General features: G+C 39.5%; 1 protein-coding gene across 2 annotated transcripts in view; it reads right to left on the bottom strand.

Moving 5' to 3' along the window:
- The window catches only part of Wdr47 (WD repeat domain 47), a 54,414-nt gene that overhangs the window by 18,610 nt on the left and 12,728 nt on the right, over positions 1–23,076 (bottom strand). Inside the window, exons 2-8 of one of the 2 annotated variants that reach the window (XM_059266102.1) lie at positions 21,999–22,165; positions 20,433–20,516; positions 15,154–15,238; positions 12,654–13,456; positions 6,907–7,030; positions 5,352–5,530; positions 786–1,043 (exon numbers count right to left, since the gene is read on the bottom strand). In XM_059266102.1, the coding sequence (XP_059122085.1) occupies positions 786–1,043; positions 5,352–5,530; positions 6,907–7,030; positions 12,654–13,456; positions 15,154–15,238; positions 20,433–20,516; positions 21,999–22,156 (1,691 nt within the window). In that variant the 5' untranslated portion in view covers positions 22,157–22,165. Of the gene's footprint in view, positions 1–785; positions 1,044–5,351; positions 5,531–6,906; positions 7,034–12,653; positions 13,457–15,153; positions 15,239–20,432; positions 20,517–21,998; positions 22,166–23,076 lie in introns of both variants that reach the window. The other variant, XM_059266101.1, reaches the window with a different exon arrangement.

Genomic DNA, 23,076 nt, shown 5'->3' with positions numbered 1-23,076 from the left:
GCATGTGTGCATGCATGGGTGTGTGCATGCTTCATGAATGTGGAGGTCAGGGTGTTAACTTGCTGTCTTCTCAGATCTCAGATCCTCTGAATAAAGCATAACTTTAAGATTTAATTCCTGTCTCAACCCATGGACAGCCTGGGATCCAATAGCCCAGTTACAAAAGGAGAATATGACATGAATTACAAGGCTAATTTCTACAAGTACTCAAGTGTCAAAAGGAAGTTATACATTTCTAAATTAACCTACCTGAGAAGCGTTTTATGGTAATGCAAGAAAATGCCCCTTGACTATTCTCATTGCATAAATTAACACTTGTTTACTAGTGATAGGAAGATAAAAATGCTCTAATTGGTGAAAACATAAATATGCAACGTCTTTAGCTGCTATAATTTTTTTCACAGTTGCCAAAATTGCCTTTCTATAATTACGCTAACATGTTGTAAAAACACCCTCTTGTACCACAAAAGTCTGTGAGATTATCTGTTTAAAAAATGTCAAAGACAACGGGTAAAAATCAAGATAAAGCCTAAAACCATAGACTCTCTCAGTAACATGGTTTATAAAAAACAGAACCGTCTTGGTGCTGTCGAGGAAGCAAAAGGAAAACAGAGGGGAAAGGAGACTATAGAGAGATTCAAAGACAAAGAAGGCAGATCAGAGAGAAATCAGGAGCTACGATGCGCTCAGCTTTAGGGGTGGGGGGAGCTCCAGAGAAGCTCAAGCTTATGTTCCTAACACTACAGTAGAAGTTAATATTTCAGGCTTCACAGTCAAGCACTTACTTCTGGCTTCCACAAGGTGATTCTTCAAGAAATGGGATGTGATTTGTTGATCCCGGATGACGAGGAGTGCTTGTGTGAATATTTGAAGTATCGTGTATTAACCTCTGGCTGGCATCTTGGGGTGGTGTACTAAAACTAGTCACAGAAGAACTACTTGATCCATTGGTTTTGCTCCCAGTGCACTGCTGGTTGAGCACTGGCACCTCATTACCAAGACTATCCATTCCAATGTTTAGTTCACCAAGCTTTTGAATAGACCTATAAGAATAACAACACAAATAGTTTAAAATAAAAATGTAGTATAAAATATTCCTAATATATCCAAGGCTAAAAGCTTGAAAAGACAAACACATGCACATATATAATCTAGGGGAAATTTTATTTTAAATATGATCTCCATCAATTTAAGACATAACCAAGATACTAAAAAAGATAATCCAATGCCTTTAATCCCAGCATCAGGAGGCAGAGGCAGGAGGATCTCTGAGTTCGAGGCCAGCCTGGTCTACAGAGTGAGTTTCAGGACAGCCAGCTACACAGAGAAACCAGGTCTTGAAAAACCAAAAAAAAAAAAAAAAAAAAAAAAAAAGATGATCCACATTTTCCCACAGTGTCACATTGTAAAGGAGAAAAGCCTGGTGGCAGAATGTGTGCTCAGCACATGTGACATCTTGGATTTAAAAATAGAAAACAGCTTCTCTTCCAAATATTTTCAATAATAATATTACAGTACCAAATTTTCCTCTAACAAAATAAGCTATTTTCATTTCATTTATCTCTAGCAATATCCTGTCAACAACGACATGAAAGATTAGAGCAGATCACAAATGTCTAGTGGTGCCTCTATCATTCAGATCTGCATTCATTCACTCATCCTGTAACTAACGTCTGCCACAGTCTGACGGGGAACTGGAGAGATAAAATGGGCGCCAAACAATGAGGCCTCAGTACTACTCTCTCCAACAATCTTCCCATCTGCATAGCCTGACTCCTTTGGGGCTCGGGCTTATGAAAGGTACGAAGAGGAAGGTACCAGGCTCTCTCAGATCTGTAATCCCATCACAAGGGATGTTAATGTAGGAAGATAAGGTCAGCCTGACCTACATAGTGACAACCTCAAAAAAGCTTAGGTCTAGAACTGACCCAGGATCACCCTTTCAGCCAAGAGTCACTATGAGAGAAGACTAGCACAGTAGGTATGATTATTGATTATATTATATTATTATATATTATATGATTATAGGTGTGGTAGTTCACTGTGCTTTCTCATTTCCCTTTACTAACCATGTATGTGTGTTTGGTTTTTGAAGGAGTCTTCTATTAAAGGCAGGCATATACATACAAATGTCTATAATCATCCCAATACTTGTAACACTAGGCTAACCTGAATTACACAAAGAGACATCATCAACTCAAAAAACAAAACAAAAATATAATAATAACAAAAATCAGAAAAATTCAATATTTATTAAATATTTATTAGGTATAAATTTAATTAGTCAGAATTTCCCAGACTATGTTTTTGTGAAACATTAATCCTGTGATATGCTCCCTTCAAAAAGGACCTAAGTAAATATGGACATTAAGTGTAAAGAGACTTCAAAATGCTTACATTAGTCTGCCTGTCACTTTGGGGGCTTTCTTTCTTTCTTTCTTTTTGAGTCAGGGTCTCATTTTATAGTCCAGTCTCTTTAAAGTAGAGTAGAATGAAGGCAGGACAGAATATGCCTATAATAAGTGTCAAATCAGTGATGCCAATTATAATACTGATCAAACAATCAAGAGTAAAAAATTATGGGGCAGCACTATTAGGAGAATGACAAAAAATTGATGTACAAGTCATTTGCAAAAACACAGGGTAAGCACACACAATTATAGACTTGACTATCCTATGGACTTAAAAATTAATCAATTAATGTGGGGGAGTGCATGTGCCACAGCTTGCTTGTAGAGGTCAGAGGACAAGTTGTAAGAGCTGGTTCTCTCTTTCCACCATGTGGATCTTGGGGACTGAAGTGAGGTCATCAGATATGGCAGTGGGGGCTTTGGCCCTTCTGGGCCATCTCACTGGTCCTATGTCCTATAGAATTCTCATACTCAGACTTAAATGTAATATTAAGCTCGAATTACCAAAGAAATTGAAAACAATTGTTGAACAACAAATACACTCTACCCAGACCTGGTGGCTCAAGCCCATGATTCCAGTCGTTGGAAGACAGACAACAGACTGCTGTTCATTTAATGCTAGCCTCGTCTACATGGCAAGATCTAGGCCAGCCAGGGTTACAGGCTAGACCCTGTCTGAAAAAACTAAAACCACAAAAAAAGCAAACACTAACAACAAAACATAAATCTACTCCAAACTGAAACTACACTACTTTATTTCTATTTTTTTATTGTGTTTAAAGGATGAACACTCTTGAATAGTCTATTTCTTTTTTCTTTCTCTCTTTTTTTTTTTTTTGGTTTTTTTTTTTCGAGATAGGGTTTCTCTGTGTAGCTTTTCGCCTTTCCTGGAACTTGCTTTGAAGACCAGGCTGGCCTTGAATTTACAGAGATCCGCCTAGCTCTGCCTCCCGAGTGCTGGGATTAAAGGCGTGCGCCACCACCGCCTGGCAAATAGTCTATTTCTAAAGCAGCACATCTCAATCACTATTGAGGATCACAAACCCTTTTTGGTACTTTATCTTCTTATTCATTGCAAAGTATCTTCTCTGGAAAGTCAAATAGCAACTATGAAGAAGATATATCCTAAACCACAAGTGTCAATTCATCAGATTAGGAAAATTCTGACAAGCAATAGTGTGATCCAAGATGGTAAGAAAACACTCCCCAGGGCTAGAGAGTTGGCTCAGTAGTTAAGAGAAGTGACTGTTCTTCCAGAGGACCCAGGTTCAATTCCCGGCACCCATACAACAACTCAACTGTCTAAACTCCAGCTCTAGGGACCCTGTGCCCTCTTCTGACCTGCCTGTTCACCAGGCATGCAGTACATATACATGTGCATGTAGCAAAACATTCATACACATAAAATAAAAATAAATGTTTAAAAAACAAACACACAAACGAATAAGAAAGTACTCCCCAATGTGACTACTCAGAGTCCTACTTAGATTGTTAGAATATCATCATAAACATTTCCTGTGGGAAGATTTGATGACAGGATCAGTTTCAGGGTCAAATGCTGTATACACCACTCAGAGGGTCAAGCACATCTTACTTCTAACACTGATAAACATGAAGAACTGAGAGTCATCACTGTAGCTGCCTAACCATAATTATGATAGCTAAAGCACATTTCCTACATGCCAGAACTGGTCTAAGTACATATGCAGATGTATTAGGTATATACATGCAATCCTCCAACAACCTCTGCTCATCTAAATATATATATATATATATATATATATATATATATATATATATATATATATATATATATATTTGGTTTCTTGATTTTTAAAAACTCACATATGCATACATATTCAATCACTAAAGACAATATAGTTAATAGTTTAAGAAGAAATTTTAAGAAGGAATCATTTTTATATACTGAATCCAAAAGAATCTGCAGGTTGCTTTTTTTTTTTTTTTTTTTTTTTTTCAGATAGTCTCATTTTGTTGGCCAGGCTGTTCCAACCTTAACTTAAATGAGTATCCCATCTTGGCCTCTCAAACAGCTAGAACTATAAATACATGTCACAATGCCTGGCTGAATCTGAAGGTTTAAAACTAATAACTAACAATTACAACCACAGTATAGTGCTCACAGCATGCCAGGTACTGCTCTAAGCACATAAACAGATTAACTCATTTACTCTGGGCAACTGGGGAAAGTGGACAAGCAGAAAGAAACTACTAAGTATGTTTATGGAGAGATGGCTCAGCAGTTAAGAGCACTGACTGCTCTTCCAGAGGGTCTGGGTTCAATTCCCAGCACCCACATGGTAGCTCACAACTGTCTGTAGCTCCAGTTCCAGGGATCCGATGACTTCCTTTGGTCTCTATGAGCACCAGGCATACACAGAGACAAAACACTAGTACACATAAAACTTTAAAGTTTAAAAACAAAAGAAACAAAGTAACTTCTATATCCTCATCTACCTTGGGTAAAATGGGATTCACCTAGCCTACAAGCTCCTAAGCCCATGGGCTGAACCACCACACTGCAGCTGTAGTTACTTGGGGAAGACAAAACTAGATTTTGTAACTGAAAGACATTATATAATTCTCTATTACATGAAACATTTTTAAAATCTTAAAAATTTCAAACTACATATAAAGTGGCAGTTACTGCATGTTTTTTAAAGACTTATTTTATGGGTTTGTCTGCATGTATACATGTGCACCACGTGTGTATTTGGTATCCACACAGGCCAGAAGAGAGTTAAAGTTGGTGGGGAGCCTTCTGAGTCACCATGTGGGTGCTGGGAACTGAAGCTGGGTCTTCTGTAAGCAGCAGCATGTGCTCTTCATTGTGAGCCATCTCTGCAGCCCCAGCAGTTCCTGTAGGTTTTAAATGGCTCTGAATGAATCTCTTATTTAGAGTGAGACCTATCAACAGACCTATTAAGGAACTGTTCGGTGAGATTCTGCTGCTGCTCAGGACCGTCCTCTTGGTTCACACCTCCTTCCAGTAACATCTGCTGGTATATCTGCCGTTGTTGCTCCTTCTGTTCTAAATGCTGCTGATAGCGTAATCTCTGCCTATAATATTCTTGAAACTGTTCAGTGGAATCTCGAAGCTTAAAAATATTAGAAAAACAATACATATGAACAGATCGTTACTGAATTATGCTTTTACAGTATCACCTATAAATGCTGAAAAAGAATTACAACTACAACAATTTAAAAATTACATTGCTCTGGCCGGATGGTGCTGGCCGGATGGTGGTGGCACACACCTTTAATCCCAGCACTCAGGAGACAGAGGCAGAGGCAGGTGGATCTCTGTGAGTTCGAGGCCAGCCTGGGCTACTGAGTGAGTTCCAGGAAAGGTGCAAAGCTACACAGAGAAACCTTGTCTCAAAAAAAAAATTACATTTCTCTTTGAAAAATAACATAGCATCTGTGTCTTAACAGTCACAGATTATCGGCTCCTTCACTCTGTAACAACGGATTGAAATGACTGATTACTGTGTGTTCCTGACCAATCCAAAGTAAACACACAAACTGATAGTTATAACAGGCACACAGTCAGAGAATATGCATGTAGATAATGATAAATTCGGTATTACTTAAATTAAATGTCTGAAAACTGTATTACTATTAGTAAAAATATTATTAACCTTATCAAACATATTTAATACTAAGCATGCAATAGGTTTCTAGAGACAAAAACATGTACTTGCCTAAAAATTAGGTTCCAAATGTTCTTTCATGAGTAAAAACTGGTTTTAAATTCAGCAATCTCAATATTTCCCATTCACCCTCCTAAACAATTGTATAGGGGCTGGAGGGATGGGCAAATGGTTAAAGATGCCAACCATCCAAGCCTGACAACTTGAGTTCTGGAGAGAACTAACTCCCACAAAATTCTCCTCTGACTTACACACATGCACCATGGCATAGGCATGCACGCACACACACACACACACACACACACACACACACACACACCAATAATTAAAAAAAAAATTTTTAAAGAAAAAGAAAAACCACACTTAATACCTCTTCTAAGTGGAATAGTACATAAATCTATATTCTATGTCATAATACAATTTCCTATCAGAAACACATAAAAATGGAACCTTAGATTTAGATAAAAGTATTACTCTATATTATACATTTTAAATCTTATTCATTAAATACAATAAATAAAATAGAGAATATATGCCTTTAAAATGAAAAGTAGCCACATGTAATCTAAATTCAATTATTTGAGTCATGAAATATGTGGCATTTTAGATTTTTAATAAATTCCTCTACCTATGAAATACATGATAACAACTAAACATACTATATTCTTTGGGGAGAAGCCAGAAAATGAGCCGATAATCAGAATATCTAAAATCTTTGTACTACTCCCAAATACAAAAGTCTTTTACATTTTATAGAAGAAATCCTATTAGCTCTTACAGATTGAGTAACTGTAAGGCACATTACATTCGGCAAATATTACCTCGTTTTTCTCTTGTTTAGCCGGTACTGGATTCTGTGCTCCGTTGGCAGGCTCTTTTTCAAAACCAGAACCCTGGCACGTGGGCTCACTGTTGACAGGCTGCTGGGCCTCAACCGGTGTATCACTTCTTCCAAGAGAATAGAAAAAGCAGAGACGGGGTGAAAAAAAGCATTTTAGAGAAACTTTTCTTGCATTAAAAAGAGTATTAAGGATTTAGTGTTTATATATGTTTATATATAAAAATAGGTGTCTTTCTTTTCTTAACTACATAAAATGTTTTCAAAATGTAGAACATGCTTAGAGAGGAGGTGTTTGTTTTTGAGACAGGGTCTTGCTGAGTGGTCTCATACCTCTGAGCTCAAGAGATCCTCAGTTTCCCACATACCACAGCTGCAGGTGTGTACTGTCATGGTCCTCAGCTCTCATTAGACCACAGCTGCAGGTGTGTACTGTCATGGTCCTCAGCTCTCATTAGACCACAGCTGCAGGTGTGTACTGTCATGATCCTCAGCTCTCACATTCCACAGCTGCAGGTGTGTACTGTCATGGTCCTCAGCTCTCACATTCCACAGCTGCAGGTATGTATTGTCATGATCCTCAGCTCTCATTAGACCACAGCTGCAGGTGTGTACTGTCATGGTCCTCAGCTCTCATTAGACCACAGCTGCAGGTGTGTACTGTCATGGTCCTCAGCTCTCACATTCCACAGCTGCAGGTGTGTACTGTCATGGTCCTCAGCTCTCATTATACCACAGCTGCAGGTGTGTATTGTCATGGTCCTCAGCTCTCACATTCCACAGCTGCAGGTGTGTACTGTCATGGTCCTCAGCTCTCACATTCCACAGCTGCAGGTATGTATTGTTATGATCCTCAGCTCTCATTAGACCACAGCTGCAGGTGTGTACTGTCATGGTCCTCAGCTCTCATTAGACCACAGCTGCAGGTGTGTACTGTCATGGTCCTCAGCTCTCATTAGACCACAGCTGCAGGTGTGTACTGTCATGGTCCTCAGCTCTCACATTCCACAGCTGCAGGTGTGTACTGTCATGGTCCTCAGCTCTCATTAGACCACAGCTGCAGGTATGTACTGTCAGGATCCTCAGCTCTCATATTCCATAGCTGCAGGTGTGTACTGTCATGATCCTCAGCTCTCATTATACCACAGCTGCAGGTGTGTACTGTCATGGTCCTCAGCTCTCACATTCCACAGCTGCAGGTATGTATTGTCATGATCCTCAGCTCTCATTAGACCACAGCTGCAGGTGTGTACTGTCATGATCCTCAGCTCTCATTAGACCACAGCTGCAGGTGTGTACTGTCATGGTCCTCAGCTCTCATTAGACCACAGCTGCAGGTGTGTACTGTCATGATCCTCAGCTCTCACATTCCACAGCTGCAGGTGTGTACTGTCATGCCCAGACAGAACAAACATTTACATGGGAAGCAGGGTCTCTAACCTATTATCAGTAGTATGTGTTTTCAGGAACTCATTTTCATTCTTCATGTCCCAGATTCATCTACAAACTAGATAAGCTGGAGGATTTAATATCTATATTCTCTTCATAAAATATGAATTGTGATTTTGTTACTCAAATATTGTTTTTCTTTCTCACATGTTTCTTTAGAGTTTTAAGACTTTAGAGTTTTTGTTTGTGGTTTTTTTTTTTTTTGCTTTTGTTTTCTGAGACAGGGTTTCTTTATGTAACAGCCCTGGCTGTCCTGGAACTCACAGAGATTCATCTGCCCTGCCTCCCGAGTGCTGGGATTGAAGGTGTGCACTACCACCGCCCGGCTAAGACTTCAGATTTTATTAAGAGATTTTCTTTATTTACACTGAACATAAAAGCAAAACAGACCTTTCTACTTTAAAAAATTACTTGATTCTTCTTTCCTTTTTTTCTTTTTCTTTTTGGTTTTTCAAGACAGGGTTTCTCTGCATAACAGCCCTAGCTGTCCTGACTAGCTCTGTAGATCAGGCTGGCCTCAAACTCACAGAGATCTGAGTGCTGGGATTAAAGGCAAGTGCTACCACTGCTGGGCTATTTAAGATTCTTTCTTTTTTTTTTATTTATTTTTTGAGACAGGGTTTCTCTATACAGCCCTGGCTGTCCTGGAACTTGCTGCGTAGACCAGGCTGGCCTCAAACTCACAGAGATCCGCCTGCCTCTGCCTCCTCAGTGCTGGGATTAAAGGCGTGCGCCACCACCGCCTGGCTTCTTTCCACTTTTTTTTTTTTTTTTTTATTTTTTTTGGTTTTTCGAGACAGGGTTTTTCTGTGTAGTTTTGCACCTTTCCTGGAACTCACTTTGTAGTCCAGGTTGGCCTCGAACTTACAGAGATCCGCCTGCCTCTGCCTCCCGAGTGCTGGGATTAAAGGCGTGCGCCACCACCGCCCGGCTATTCTTTCCAATTTTTAATAAATGATCTTTTTAATGGCATCATTTGAGGATTTTATTTCAGGTTGTTCCTAATATTCTTTTAAAACACTAACAATTTCTGCTTTTCATAAATATCAAAAATGTTAATAGTGACCCAGGTGTGGTGATGCACACCTCTAATCCCAGCACTTAGGAGGCAGAGGCAGGTTGGTCTCTTTGAGTTTGAAGCCAGCCTGCTCTACACAGTGAGTTCCAGGCCAGCCAAAGCTACATACCTTGTCTCAAAAAAGAAAAGAAGGGGGGGAGGGGAGTGAGAGGAGAGAGAGGAGAGAGAAAGAGAGAGAGAGAGAGAGAGAGAGAGAGAGAGAGAGAGAGAAATGTCATCTGAAGACGATAAATATCAGACACACACACAGATTTACCTATTGCTAGAAAACACCATGGAAACAACTATGGAAGTTAAATGACCTTTCACTTTAAAGAACTGAATTATACAGTACTGACTTCTCTAGGCAGAGTATATAAGGATATGTCAAAACACAGTTGTAGGGATCAGGAAGGCAACACTGGACAGCCACTGTTGTAAAGGCACCTTTACTTAGGAGCTTGTCCTGACTACCTAAGCGAGTATGCATGTGGAAAAGAGTTCATTACCAGACTTCTATAAATTAGTAACAACTATGACAAGTGCCTACACACAGAGAACTATGGTTAAAAAAACAAAAACAAACAAACCAACAAAAAACACAGTATCAGCACAAAACCAGACACAGACCAACAGATATAACAGAGGACCCAGAAATAAACCCATACATGTTGGAGAATAGATGGCCTTTTTACCAAATGGCACAGGGGAAACTGGATTTCCACATGTAGATGAATGAAACCAAATCCATGTATCTCATCCTGCACAAAGATCAATTCAAAGTGGATCAAAGCCCTTACAATCTGAAACCTCTCAAGGAAAACGAATAGGCAAAGCATCACGATGTACACAGAAGCAAAGACTTTCTGAAAGGACTCTAACCACACAGAAAAGAATCCTAAGAACTAGAAAAAGGAGATTATTAGGAAAAAGAAATTAAAAGGTGTCTGCAGAGCATACAGATGGGAAAAAGTTCTGCCAACTATACATTAAACAAGGAAATAATATCTAGAATATAGAAAGAGCTGCAAAAATTAAACACTAAAGAGAAAACCTCATCAAATCAATAAATGAGCTAATGACTAAACAGATAATTCTCAAAACAAGAAATACAAATAACAAGTAGTATACAAAGTGTTCAATGTTCTCAGTCATCAGGGAAATGAAAATTAAAGCTGCTTTGAGTTTCCACCTCACCTGCAGTTAGAACGGCTATCATCCAGAAAACAAATAATGACAAAGCTGGTATGGATATGGGAAAGAACCCACAATTCATTGTTGGTGAGAACGTGAACTTGGGCAGCCGCTGTGGGAATCAAGATGGACGTTTCTCAAAAACCTGAAAACAGAACTACCAGGTAACCCTGCCATACTAGCCATACTACTCTCGTGAGTATGTGCCCAAAGGTTCCAAGTCAACACATGTCAGAGATATTTGCACAGCCATGTTTCTTCACAACTGCAGAGTTCACAACAGCGAGGAAATGGAACAAACCTGGATGACTTCCAACAAATGAGTGGATAAAGAAAATGTACGACATACACACAGTGGGATGTTTTATGGCCATTTTATTTATTCCTTTACATTATGTAATATGCTTTTGATGATTTGTACTTCTGATAACGTTACACATATAGAACGCCTGGGATCATTTTCAGCTCCACTTGCCTCTCTTACCCTTTCCCTCTCTTGCTGACTTGCTTCTCCTCAACTAGTCCCCTCCTACTCCGACGGCTCTTTAATTTTTGTGCAGGTAGTCACAACTGCTACAAGCCGGTGATTGGGATGGCCATGACACTTTCAGAAAACAGTGTTTCAAGATGCTCCTCTCCATCCTTAACTTAACAATCCACCCCACACACACACCTTTGGTGATGTCTCCGGGGCCTTGAAGAAGGTATAGATGTTCCATTTAGGACTAAGCACTCAACAACCATTTGTTCTCAGTACTTCAACCATTTGTGAGTCTCTACATTAACTAACAATTTGTGAATCTCTACATTCTGCTAAAAGAAGCTTTTCTTTTTTTTAAAGATGCATTTATTTATTATGTATACAGTGTTCTGCCTGCATGTATGCTTGCACTCCAGAAGAGGGCACCAGATCTCATTATAGATGGTTGTGAGCCACCATGTGGTTGCTGGGAATTGAACTCAGGACCTCTGGAAGAACAGCCAATGCTCTTAACCCCTGAGCCAACCGTCCAGCCCTAAAAGAAGCTTTTCTGACTCAGGCTAAGAGCAGCACTGTTCTATGAGTATAAATATAAATATTGAGAGGGCATTTTGACTAGATGTCCATTTAGCAAAAAAAAACAAAAAAAAACAAAAAAAAACAAAAACAAACAAACAAACAAAAAACACCTGTAGTATAGTCTCCTCTAGGGCCTGTAACCTGCCCAGCCACAGGCTTAGTACCAAGCATGTGTTCCCTCCAATATACTAGGCCTATAATCCAGTCGGAAGGCAATTGGCAGTCCTCTAGACAGTCTTGCCGTTAGTGCACCACAGGGCACATCTTGCCTGGCAGGTCAGAGTTCACAATGAGATTTTAACCAGCTGTAAAGAAAATGAAATAATGACATCTGCAGGAAAATGGATACACCTGGAAGTGATTGTATTAAGGGAAATAAACCAGACCAGAAAGACAAATACATACTTTCTATCATATTGAGGACCTATATTTAGAATTATATTTATGTGTGTGGTGTATGTTTAGGTCATCAAACTAGAAAAGGGGATCATGACAGGGGAGGAAAGTATCTTTTTATTTTTTGAGACAGAGTTTCTCTTTGTAACAGTCCTGGCTGTCCTGGATCTCACTTTGTAGACCAGGCTGGCCTCGAACTCACAGAGATCCGCCTGCCTCTGCCTCCCAAGTGCTGGGATTAAAGGCGTGTGTCACCACTGCCCAGCAGGAGGAAGGTATCTTAAGGAAGAGGAGAAAAGAGAGGGAAGAAGAGGAACCAGTCAAAAGTGGGCAGGGGATGAGCACAGTGAAGGAGGAGACAAATCAGAACAAAATAATAATGACATATATATAGATAGATAGATATAGATATGAATGTGCGCCACCATGAAACTCATTACTTTATAAGCTAACTTTAAAAATAAACTTAAAATTCTTAAAACTATAAAATGCTGAACACCAAGAGCATTTGCATGCACACAGTACAGACTACTTAGAACTGACAATTTCCTAATTCTTATGAGCAAATGCCTACCGTTCAGGAGATTCTTCATAGATACTGTGACATTCTGTATTCTCCAGCATGAGACTTCTGCTAAGGTTTTGTACTCCTGGATAATGGAAGTTAGCAAAGGAGTGTGACATTGGAGAAGTTTTGTTCCCAAGATCTGAGATTCTCTTATCATGACTGGTTAATCCACATGTGAGGCCATCTAAAGCAGGATTCAGGGAGCGAGTCATATAGGCATCAGCTGATTGAGGTCTTCTCATTGGTGATGATGGGTAGGGAGAAAGTTTGCTTATAAGAGGAGTCAAGAGATCAGCATAGGCAGCTTTCGTAGGTTTCAGGAGTTTGTCAACATGAATATTAAGCATTTTCTGTTCAAATGCACAAGAAAAGACTGAAGAAGGGAGATTCTGAAGCCAAGACAATAAACTCAGATCTAAATCATCACAACCGTTGCCACACAAGAGGTCAATGCCAAGAAGTACTTCACTTTCTGTGATTTCTTCACCAGTTGCTTTACTCTGACAAAACTCTACACAGCATTCATAAAGTAAGCCCTTCATTACGAGCTGGAATAAGCGATTGTTACTTGCTTTAAAACCAGCCTCACTTAGCTTCCTGTCGGCAGGGATGAACTCTGCAACCATGACACAGACCTCTTCAAAGCAGTGAACTCGTGCAGTACTGGGATTCCAGTCCTTAAATTCAGCATGATTGGTCAGACGAGGCAAAGTGAGGAGCAGACAGAGCTTGCTGTAATCATCTTTAGAAGGGCAGTACTCCTCTAGAGCATGTAGACACTGGACAGCTTCTTGCATGGTAAATTCCAACTAAAAAATATAAAGGATGACTATAAATCAATTTAGACTGAATATTCTAATTTTCAACTATTTGTTCTTTAATTTACTTTCATTTTGTTAATGTGGTTAGATGCAGGGCCTCTACATAGCTCAGGCTGGCCTTGAACTCTAGCTCCTCCTGTCTCCTCAGTCTTATGAATACTGGGATATTCATAATGAATACTGAGAGCCACCATGCCCAGCTAAAAGTGAAAACCAAAGAATGTCAATGGTTTTTTGAAAAACTTGATTATTTGGTTTATCCCAAATGCAAAAGAGCCATTTTCTTAGTCTCAATTTGTCTTAGAATAAATTCCTATGAGAACAGAAAACAAAATTGACAAAAGGGGACACTTACAGTCGATTACTATACAAACACCATAGACAGAACAAAAGGAGCTGAGCTGAGCTGACTGACAACCGTGTGCACACTAAACACTGTCAGCCGCCTTGGGGGCATGTCCAACCTGCCCCAGGTTAGCTACAAATACAGCCTAACTCAAAGATGTCAACTTGCCTTTCATGTTAGTGCTTGGGAGGCAGAGGCAGGCAGATTTCTTGTGAATTCAAAGCCAGCCTAGTCCACAAAGCAAGTTCCAGGACAGCCAGAACTGTTACAGAGAAACCCTGTCTAGAAAAACAAAAACAAAACAAAACAAAAAAAACCCAATAAAACGTAAACTGACTTAAAACACTGCGGGTTTTTTTTTCTTTCACTTCATAGCATTGTAGATGACAATATCGTGTCCCAATGTGAAAAGGTTGGACACTCCTGATAGAATTTAACTATTCTGGCCTATCTTACATATGGGGAAATTAGGATACAGATTTAATCAACTGGTTAGTAACAAACTCAAAACAACCTGAGGTTTTTCCTACTTGTGGACGTCACTATCGGGCAAAAATTGCTCCACCATGAAACAATTCCCATTGGAATATCCTGAGTATCTGATCTGAGTATCTGTGTTCTCATAGTTTGTTGCAGGTATAGCTCAGTGGATAAGAGCATTTGCTACACAGCATAAGAATATGAGTTCAGGCCAGCAAGATGGCTCAATGGGTAAAAGGAATTGCTACCAAGCCTGACAATCTTGAGTTTAATCCCCAGATCCACACAGTGAGAGAACTGACTCAAATTGTCTTCTGATCTCCACATATGTGGACCACCCCGCCATATGTGTGCTCAGTGCCCTGGGAGGCCAGGAGAGGTGCTGAATCCCCTGGAACTAGAGCTACAGATAGTCACGAGCCATCATGTGGATGTTAGGAACCAAACTCAGAGGCCCTTTCTTTAAAGAGAGTGACTGGAGAGATGGGTCTACAACCCTTCCCCAGCCCTTGCTCAGGGGAACAAGGCACAGAATAACTGAGGACACCCTATGAGGGCACTCTGGCCTCCGTGTGTACATACGTGAGTACACCTCACATATATACATACACAAATCTGGTCTAACTTACCTAAAAGGAGAAGAATATACTCTTGAAGCATTCACATAGCACCTTGATTTAAATCACAGAGCAAGTTTAAAAGGACTACAGACTGAAAGTATTACAATTGCAAAACTACAGATCTTGCTTCATCACAGCTCACAAAACTTTAAAAACTCATGATAACAGTATTCTGATTAAGTGAATAAAATATCTGAAAGCAGGACTAGTGCGCAAACCTTCAGGAATAAAAACCTTACATGCTGGGGCTCATCTTCCGCAGACATTGCATTGTTAACACACAAAGCTTCTAGAAACTTCTGCTTCAGGATAATATAACGAAACCTAAGAAAGAGGAAACATTAAAATGATTACAAAGTTGAATGAGACCAGCGTGGGAGCATACCTCTGTAAACTCAGACTCAGGAGGGTAGACAGGAGGATGGTGAGATGGACACCAACCTGGGCTATATGGCAAGACACTGTCTTAAAAGGACAAAGGATGACAGCAATGGCAAATACCAGAGAAGGAACCTAAGCTTCTGAAACACAACAGGCGAAGTTTGTTCCGTGCAGGACTACAGACTGAACCCAGGACTCTGCACATGCCAGGCACACATTCTTTGTTTGTTGGTTTGGTTTGGTTTGGTTTTTCAAGACAGGGTTTCTCTGTGTAACAGTCCTGGCAGTCCTGGAACTTTGTAGACCAGGCTGTCCTCATACTCACAGAGATCCTCAGTGCTAGGTTTAAAGGCATACGCACCAGAGCCCGGCACCAGGCACACATTCTAGCACTGAGCCAGAGTACCACTGCAGCCATTTTGTTCTACAAATGATCAAATTGGGCCAGCAAGACAGATCCACAGGTAAAGGCACTTGCTACCACACCTGAAGACCTGAGCTTGAGCCCCAAACTCCAACATGGTAGAGAGAGAAAATCAACTGTTTTAAGTTGTCCTCTGATCTCACATGTGCACATATATACACATACAATTATATGTTTTTAAAGGCACCAATTATTACTTTAAAAGAAACCTAAAAACACAATTTTCCAGTAGCTGACAAATGAACTTAGAAGTTACTGTGAGTAAACTGGGATCTGGAGAGACAGCTCAGTAGTTCAGAGCACTTGCTGCTCTTGCCAAGGACCCAGGTTCAGTTCCCAAAAACTACATGAACGCTCACAGCTTCTGTAACTCCAGTTCCAGGGGATCTGGCACCTTCTTCTGGCCTCCACAGGCACTAGATACACATGGTGTATATACATACATGCAGGCAAAACATTCACAAACATAAAACAAAAATCTAAAGTCTAAAAACATTTTAATAAAGTAAAACTGCTTTTAGAAAATTCTTAAGCTCTTATCACACTGAAGTCATATCTGAAATAATTCTAATCACAAAGAAGTGGTATCAATCACTATGTAGTAAGTTTGAGACCAGCTTCTGTATCAAAAAACAGCAACAACAACAAAAAAATGTATTTAAAAAGAGCAAAAAGGAACAGTTCTAAGAATATCTTAAAATAATCATAGACTTAAAACTTTTTTACGCTGGGCGGTGGTGGTGCACGCCTTTAATCCCAGCACTCAGGAGGCAGAGGCAGGTGGATCTCTGTGAGTTCGAGGCCAGCCTGGTCTCCAAAGCGAGTTCCAGGAAAGGCGCAAAGCTACACAGAGAAACCCTGTCTCGAAAAACCAAAAATAATAATAATAATAATAATCATAGACTTAAAACTTTTTTAAAAACAAAACACAAAAAAAAATTATGTATTGCTGAGTGGTGTTAGTGCACGCCTTTAATCCCAGCATTTGGGAGGCAGAGGCAGGCGGATCTCTAAGTTCAAGGCCAGCCTGGTTTACAAAGTGAGTTCCAGGACAGCCAGGACTGTTACACAGAGAAACACAGTTCCATCAGTGCTAGACAGAGAAACCATGTCTCAAAAAAACCAAAACAAAACAAATTTATTTTTACTAATCTGCGCGAATGTTTTGCTTGTAATGTGTGTATGTGCACCTTATGTATGCCTGGTATCTATGGAGACGGAAGATGGTAGGTTATCAGGAGTGCCTCAAGACAAGACAGACGTTGGAAAACAATAGTAGTTCAGATAAATGAACCTATAAGAGCAAAGAGTTACCAAAAATCTATGAGTAAATCAAAATATAAAATTCAACTTCTGTAACTGTAAAGTAGCTCGAGTCTGACTAACCTTTCTGCAGACACTATTAAGCCCTAGAGAAAAAGCGCGAGAGCATGCACGCACACGCACACGCGCACACACACACACACACACACACACACACACACACACACACACACGAAGACATTAGAAAATAACCAAAAGTACAAGCATGGCAGCACAGACCTTCAGGTCAACACTTAGGAGCCACATGTGGTGGGAGGATTTTGAGTCAAAAGGTAGTCTGGGCTATATAGCAAGACCTTATCTCAAACCAAAGAGAAAGACAAAAAGGAGTAGAAAGGAAAAAATGAAAACTAAAACTCAACATAGAAGTGAATTCTTGAAAAAAGAGAACTTTGTGAGTAGGAATCAAAGCTGTAAGATATGGCTGAAAGATAGTGCAGTGGTTAATAGCGTGCACTGTTCTTGCAGAGGTCCCAAGTTTGAATCCCCAGCATCCCTGTTGGATGGCTCACAACTGCCTCAAACTCCAGCCCCAGGGGATCCAACATCTCCTTCTGCCCTCCTTGGGTTACCTGCACTCACATGCACATACCTCCACACAGACACACATGCATGGGCATAACTGAAAATAAAAATAAATCTTTAGAAAAAAAGTTTCCAGCACCCTAGTTTGATACTGCTAGATCAGACAAAAAAATGAATGAATGAATGAATAAATAAATAAATAAATAAATAAATAAATAAATAAATAAATAGATGGAAGCCACATTGCGAATGCACGCCTTTAATCCCAGCACTCGGGAGGCAGAGCCAGGCGGATCTCTGTGAGTTCGAGGCCAGCCTGGGCTACCAAGTGAGTTCCAGGAGAGGCACAAAGCTACACAGAGAAACCCTGTCTCGAAAAAAAAAAAAAATCTATTGTAAAAATTCAAGTGCCCAAATCTATGGCTATTCCCAAAATGGTTAAGATAAAAGGAAAATGTCAAGGGGCAATGGGAAAACAACAGAGAAAAGGTAAAAGAATCAACAAGAAATTTCACTAGACTCTCCCAGAGAAGAGACTAAATTTGCATTGCTTGAATCAAAATCAACACTTTTAAGGCTGTACAGATGGCTCCACGGTTAAGAATGTTTGCTGTTCTTGCAGAAGGCCCAAGTTCAGATCTCAGTACCCACACAGAGCAGCTCACAGTTATGTGTACCTTCTGCTCCAGGGGACCCAACACCTCTGTATTGGTTGTCAGGCACTGCACTCACAAGCACATATCCACACAGAGACACCCACAGAGACACATAATTTGAAAGTGTAAAAGTCAACACTTTCAAAGGAAGGTAACAGAATTCAGTCTCAAGAATGAATTTACAAACTGGGAATATGGCTTAGTTATACAGCGTGTGCAGGGCACTGACTTCTGTCCCTAGCATTTAGGGCAGCAGGGGTGGGAGGATGGGGGGATATATAATAGGAGCAGAAGAATATTTTATATAAAATGAATACATTTTTAAGTGAGTTAAAATTAGGAAAAAGGATAATCATTAAAATCTGAACCTGGTACAACTGGAAGTTCAAACTTAGCAAACAATAAATATACTAGCAAATAAGCAACTATTAAGTACAAAGACTTAAAGAAAAGGACCACAGTAAATGAACAGGTAAGGATATCTCAGAGAAACTATAAAAGACAAAAAATTGGGGGGTTAGGCGCTATGTACAGCCCAGGCTGATATGAAATTCCTTATTTGGCACAGGATGACCTCAAACTCATGATCTACCTGCCTTCTGAGTACTGGGATTATCAGTATATACCACCATGACTAATAAAAAATTGAAACTGAAAAGTATGCTATCCGAAATTTAAAATCCCATGCTTATCATTATATAGCTAATAGAAAAGTTAGTAAACATTAAATAAAAAATAATTCATAAGAACAAAGAGAGAAATGTTTTTTAAAAGATGCAGGTGTGGGGCTGGAGAGATGGCTCAGAGGTTAAGAGCACCGACTGCTCTTCCAGAGGTCCTGAGTTCAACTCCCAGCACCCACATAGTGGCTCACAACCATCTGTAATGAGATCTGGCGCCCTCTTCTGTGTACATAATAAATAAAATAAATCTTAAAAAAAAAAAAAAAAAAAAAAAAAAAAAAAGATGCAGGTGTGGTGGCAAACACCAGCAACCCCAGCATTTGGAGTGTGGAAACCAGAAGATTACAAGTCCAGCTCATTCAGAGCTATACAGCAAGACACTGTCTCTGAACAGATTTTTTTCAGGTTGGGGGTAGTAGGCTGGGAATGTGGCTCAGTTGGTAAAGTGTTTGCCTAACATGCACAAAGTCCCAGGTTGAAACCCCAGCACCTCATTAACTGAGTTTATTAACTGGTACACACCTGTATAAATCCAAGTACCCAGGAGGTGGAGCCAGGAGGATCTGAAGTTCGAGGTCACCTTCTAGTATCAAGTTTGAAGCCAATCTGAAACTAATGAGAGAGACCCTGCCTCAAGAGAAAAGAAAGAAGTGGGGGGTGGGGGTGGGGGGGTAGGAGGGAAGGCTGCAGCTATAGTTTACTAGAGAGCATTTGTTAAGCATGCCTAAGCATGCATGAGGCCCTGTATTCAATCTCTAGAACCACAAATAAAAACTAAACAAACAAAATCCTCAGTCCTGTGGACAAAATTCAATTTAATTTTATATCCCAGAAGGAAAAGACAAAGTGAGAGATACATTTTCAAAGTACTGGCCAAAAACATTTCAAATTGTAAGAGTAAACATATAGTCCTCCAAACTCAGCAAACCCTAAGCAGAAAATGTACAACCAACCAACAAATGAATAAATTAAAAAATACTTCAGCATATCATAATCAAACTGCTAAAAACCAATGATAAAGCCTAAAACGTAAAGGCAGCGGGAGGGAGGAACAACACTGGTGACACTGAGAGAAAAAGGGTCCAAACGCCTGCTGACTGCTCACTGAACAAAGAGGGCCAAGGTCAACTTTCGAAAGACGTCTTCCTTTGTTCGTTTATTTTTTCGAGACAGGGTTTCCCTGTGTAGCTTTGCGCCTTTCCTGGAACTCACTTGGTAGCCCAGGCTGGCCTCGAACTCACAGAGATCCACCTGGCTCTGCCTCCCAAGTGCTGGGATTAAAGGCGTGCGCCACCACCGCCTTTAAAAAAACGTCTTTGAAGTCTGTGCTGGTGTCTCTTTGCATACACTCTACTGACTGAGTAAATCTGCATTTCCGACTTGCAAAGACTTGTAACTCATCCTGAGGATCCAGTGTGTGCTGCTTCATAGGAAGGCTACATCTTAAACGTGTTTATTGCTCTGTTTTGATGTCAGGCTGTTACCAAGCAAGGACAAGATACTAAAACTTTAAAACAAAATCCTACCTTTTTTTGTCAAATTTTTCCATACATTCTAGAGGCTGAATGAATTGAAGAACTTCATCCCACTGACCATCCAGAATTAGCTGCCTAAATAAAGAAAAATTCAGAATGCTAATCAATTCAGGTCACACTAACAGATGACAGAGTAGATGACAAAACAGACATTAGAAGCAAACAATGAGATTAACCTCTGATTCCTCAAACATCAGCAGTATTATTCTTTTACAATAATAACTTCTCAATTTGAATTTACGATAACAGTAAATTTATAAATTTTATTTAAAGAAAACTAATAACCAATCACAATATATGTTACAGTAGTTTTATAAAGGGATGTTTTAATCTTAAAAATGGAGAAAGGACACAATTTCAAATACATTAACTTAACAAAAAACTTTCTACCCTGTAATTCTTTCCATTTCACCTCAGCCAGCAAAATTCCATCACAAGCCAGCAGGCTCTGGAGAGGACTCAGGGGCCAGTACTAAATCCCAGAGGTATCGACACTTGAAAGACAAGGGCAAGCCAGGTGTGGTGGTCCACACCTTTAATCCCAGCACTTGGGAGGCAGAGGCAGGTGAATCTCTGAGTTTGAGGCTAGCCTGGTCTACAGAGTGAGTTCCAGGACAGCCAGGGCTACACAGAGACACCCTGTCTCAGAATAAGGGGAGGAAGAGGAGGAGGAAAGAACTTCAGAACTGGTTCCTCACTAGAGCACTAAGTAGGTCCCGGAGGCTAGAGGACCACAACATGGATGTAGGGAAGTACAAGTTTAATAAGCTACAGCTCATATAATAATTTGTGTTCTCCTTTCAGCCCCATGATCATGAATTAGGAACAGTTCATTTTTTTCAAGAATACACAGTCCTTCTCAAGGATATTTGGAATCATTAAAATAGAGTATATTTCTATGTGGGAGTTTGGTATTTTCTTTTCCATCCAAGCCAGTTTGAGATATTCCCAGCACCTACATGACAGCCAACAGCTATTTCTAACTCCAGTTCCAGGTGATCTGACACCCTCTTCTAGCCTTCACAGGTACCAGGCATACACATGGTACATAGACATACATTCAGGCAAGATACAAATGCACATAAATAAAGCTGAAATATGTTTTATATATATATACATACATATATATGTATGTATATATATATATATATACACATATATAATCACAATTGCTTCTAGGTAGTGGCAAATTTTTTTTTATTTTTAATAATGAATATATTTCTATAATGAATGCTTTATTTTGTGGAATTCTTTTCTATGCACTCAGTGTGCATATTTTAGAAATGTTTTCTTTACCTTACCAGTGCCTTGGATTTCTTGAATACTTTTTTAAATTGCTACCATACTTTAAGGCTGTGACTCCAAATACTATGCATCTTACCACTGAAAATATTCTACAAATATATTACTGTACATTGTAAATATTCCATTATAAAATAAAAACCAATTATTAAATTACATTTATAGTCTTTCATGAGCATATTACATATATCACCCTGTTAATACTCTTCTTTGGAAGAGCTACATGTAAGCCTTGTAGGAATGATGTTAACATACCTCAGGAAAAGCATATCATCTGAAAACAGGCCATTTATGACTCCACTTTCCTTCTCAAGGGCCAGCATACTAATGTGAAGCTTCTTGGAATTCAAAAAGTCCAAAATCAGCTTAATGATTTCAACCTCCTTCACATTCACTGTTTCTTCCGCCGTCATATTGCTAGCCTAAATAAACAAGAACAATAAAAAAGTTAGTCCTATTGCTTTATGTATAGGTTTAATTGCCTAGAAATGACAATGTTGCTTGGGAATTTTAGTACATGTATTTCAAAGTGAAATTAACTATCAAAACTGAGTCATTCTTTAATGTGTTAAAAATATGGCTCAGATTTTTTTAAAGTACTAATCTGTTGAAAAATACACACTGGAGTGATGGCAGATTAAATGATGAGGTCTGAGGTGCCTCAGAATAACAGAAGTAACAGTATCAGGTGTGTCTAATACTCAAGACACTGTGCCACAATGCTGTCACCTACAAAGCCCATCTCAAGAACACCTCCCCTTCCCCAATGGACTTAACAACAACAACAACAACAAAAAAAAAAAAAAAAAAAACCCTAATTCTAAATTAGTTTACAATTTTGCCCGGGGCTAAATTCATATATATCCTAGGAACATGCAGCCTGTGGATCAAAGGTTGGTCACTCATGAATCATTTTGGAGTTAAACATAATAAGGCTCAACTGAAACATGCAACTTGTTGGTAATTTCAATGTTGTATTGGAAATATCAATTATATTTCAACCTTTACAATTCCTTCTACTGAGATCAGACCAGCCCTGGGCCTAAAGGAAAACCAAACACTATTGTTACATGCTAAAGGAACACAGCAATAAAATAACTCCTAGCAACAGTCTGCTAAAGATCAGTGTCTTGCTCAGCCATCATCTACAAGAAGTTTCCTCTTGTAGTAGAGCAATGCAAAAGATTGCCATGCTAATGGACTAGCTGCAAGAAATGTCATCTGATGACTAACAGGACTATTAGGAAGAATTGTCTTTCATAGGACCAAGTCATTCTAACCAAGCTTACAGAACCAAACACAAGCTTGTAGATAATCCAGTTTTGTTCTTCCC

This window comes from Peromyscus eremicus, chromosome 6 (assembly GCF_949786415.1).
Source record: "Peromyscus eremicus chromosome 6, PerEre_H2_v1, whole genome shotgun sequence".
Classification (NCBI taxonomy): domain Eukaryota; kingdom Metazoa; phylum Chordata; class Mammalia; order Rodentia; family Cricetidae; genus Peromyscus; species Peromyscus eremicus.
This window is presented reverse-complemented; position numbering and strand designations above follow the sequence as displayed.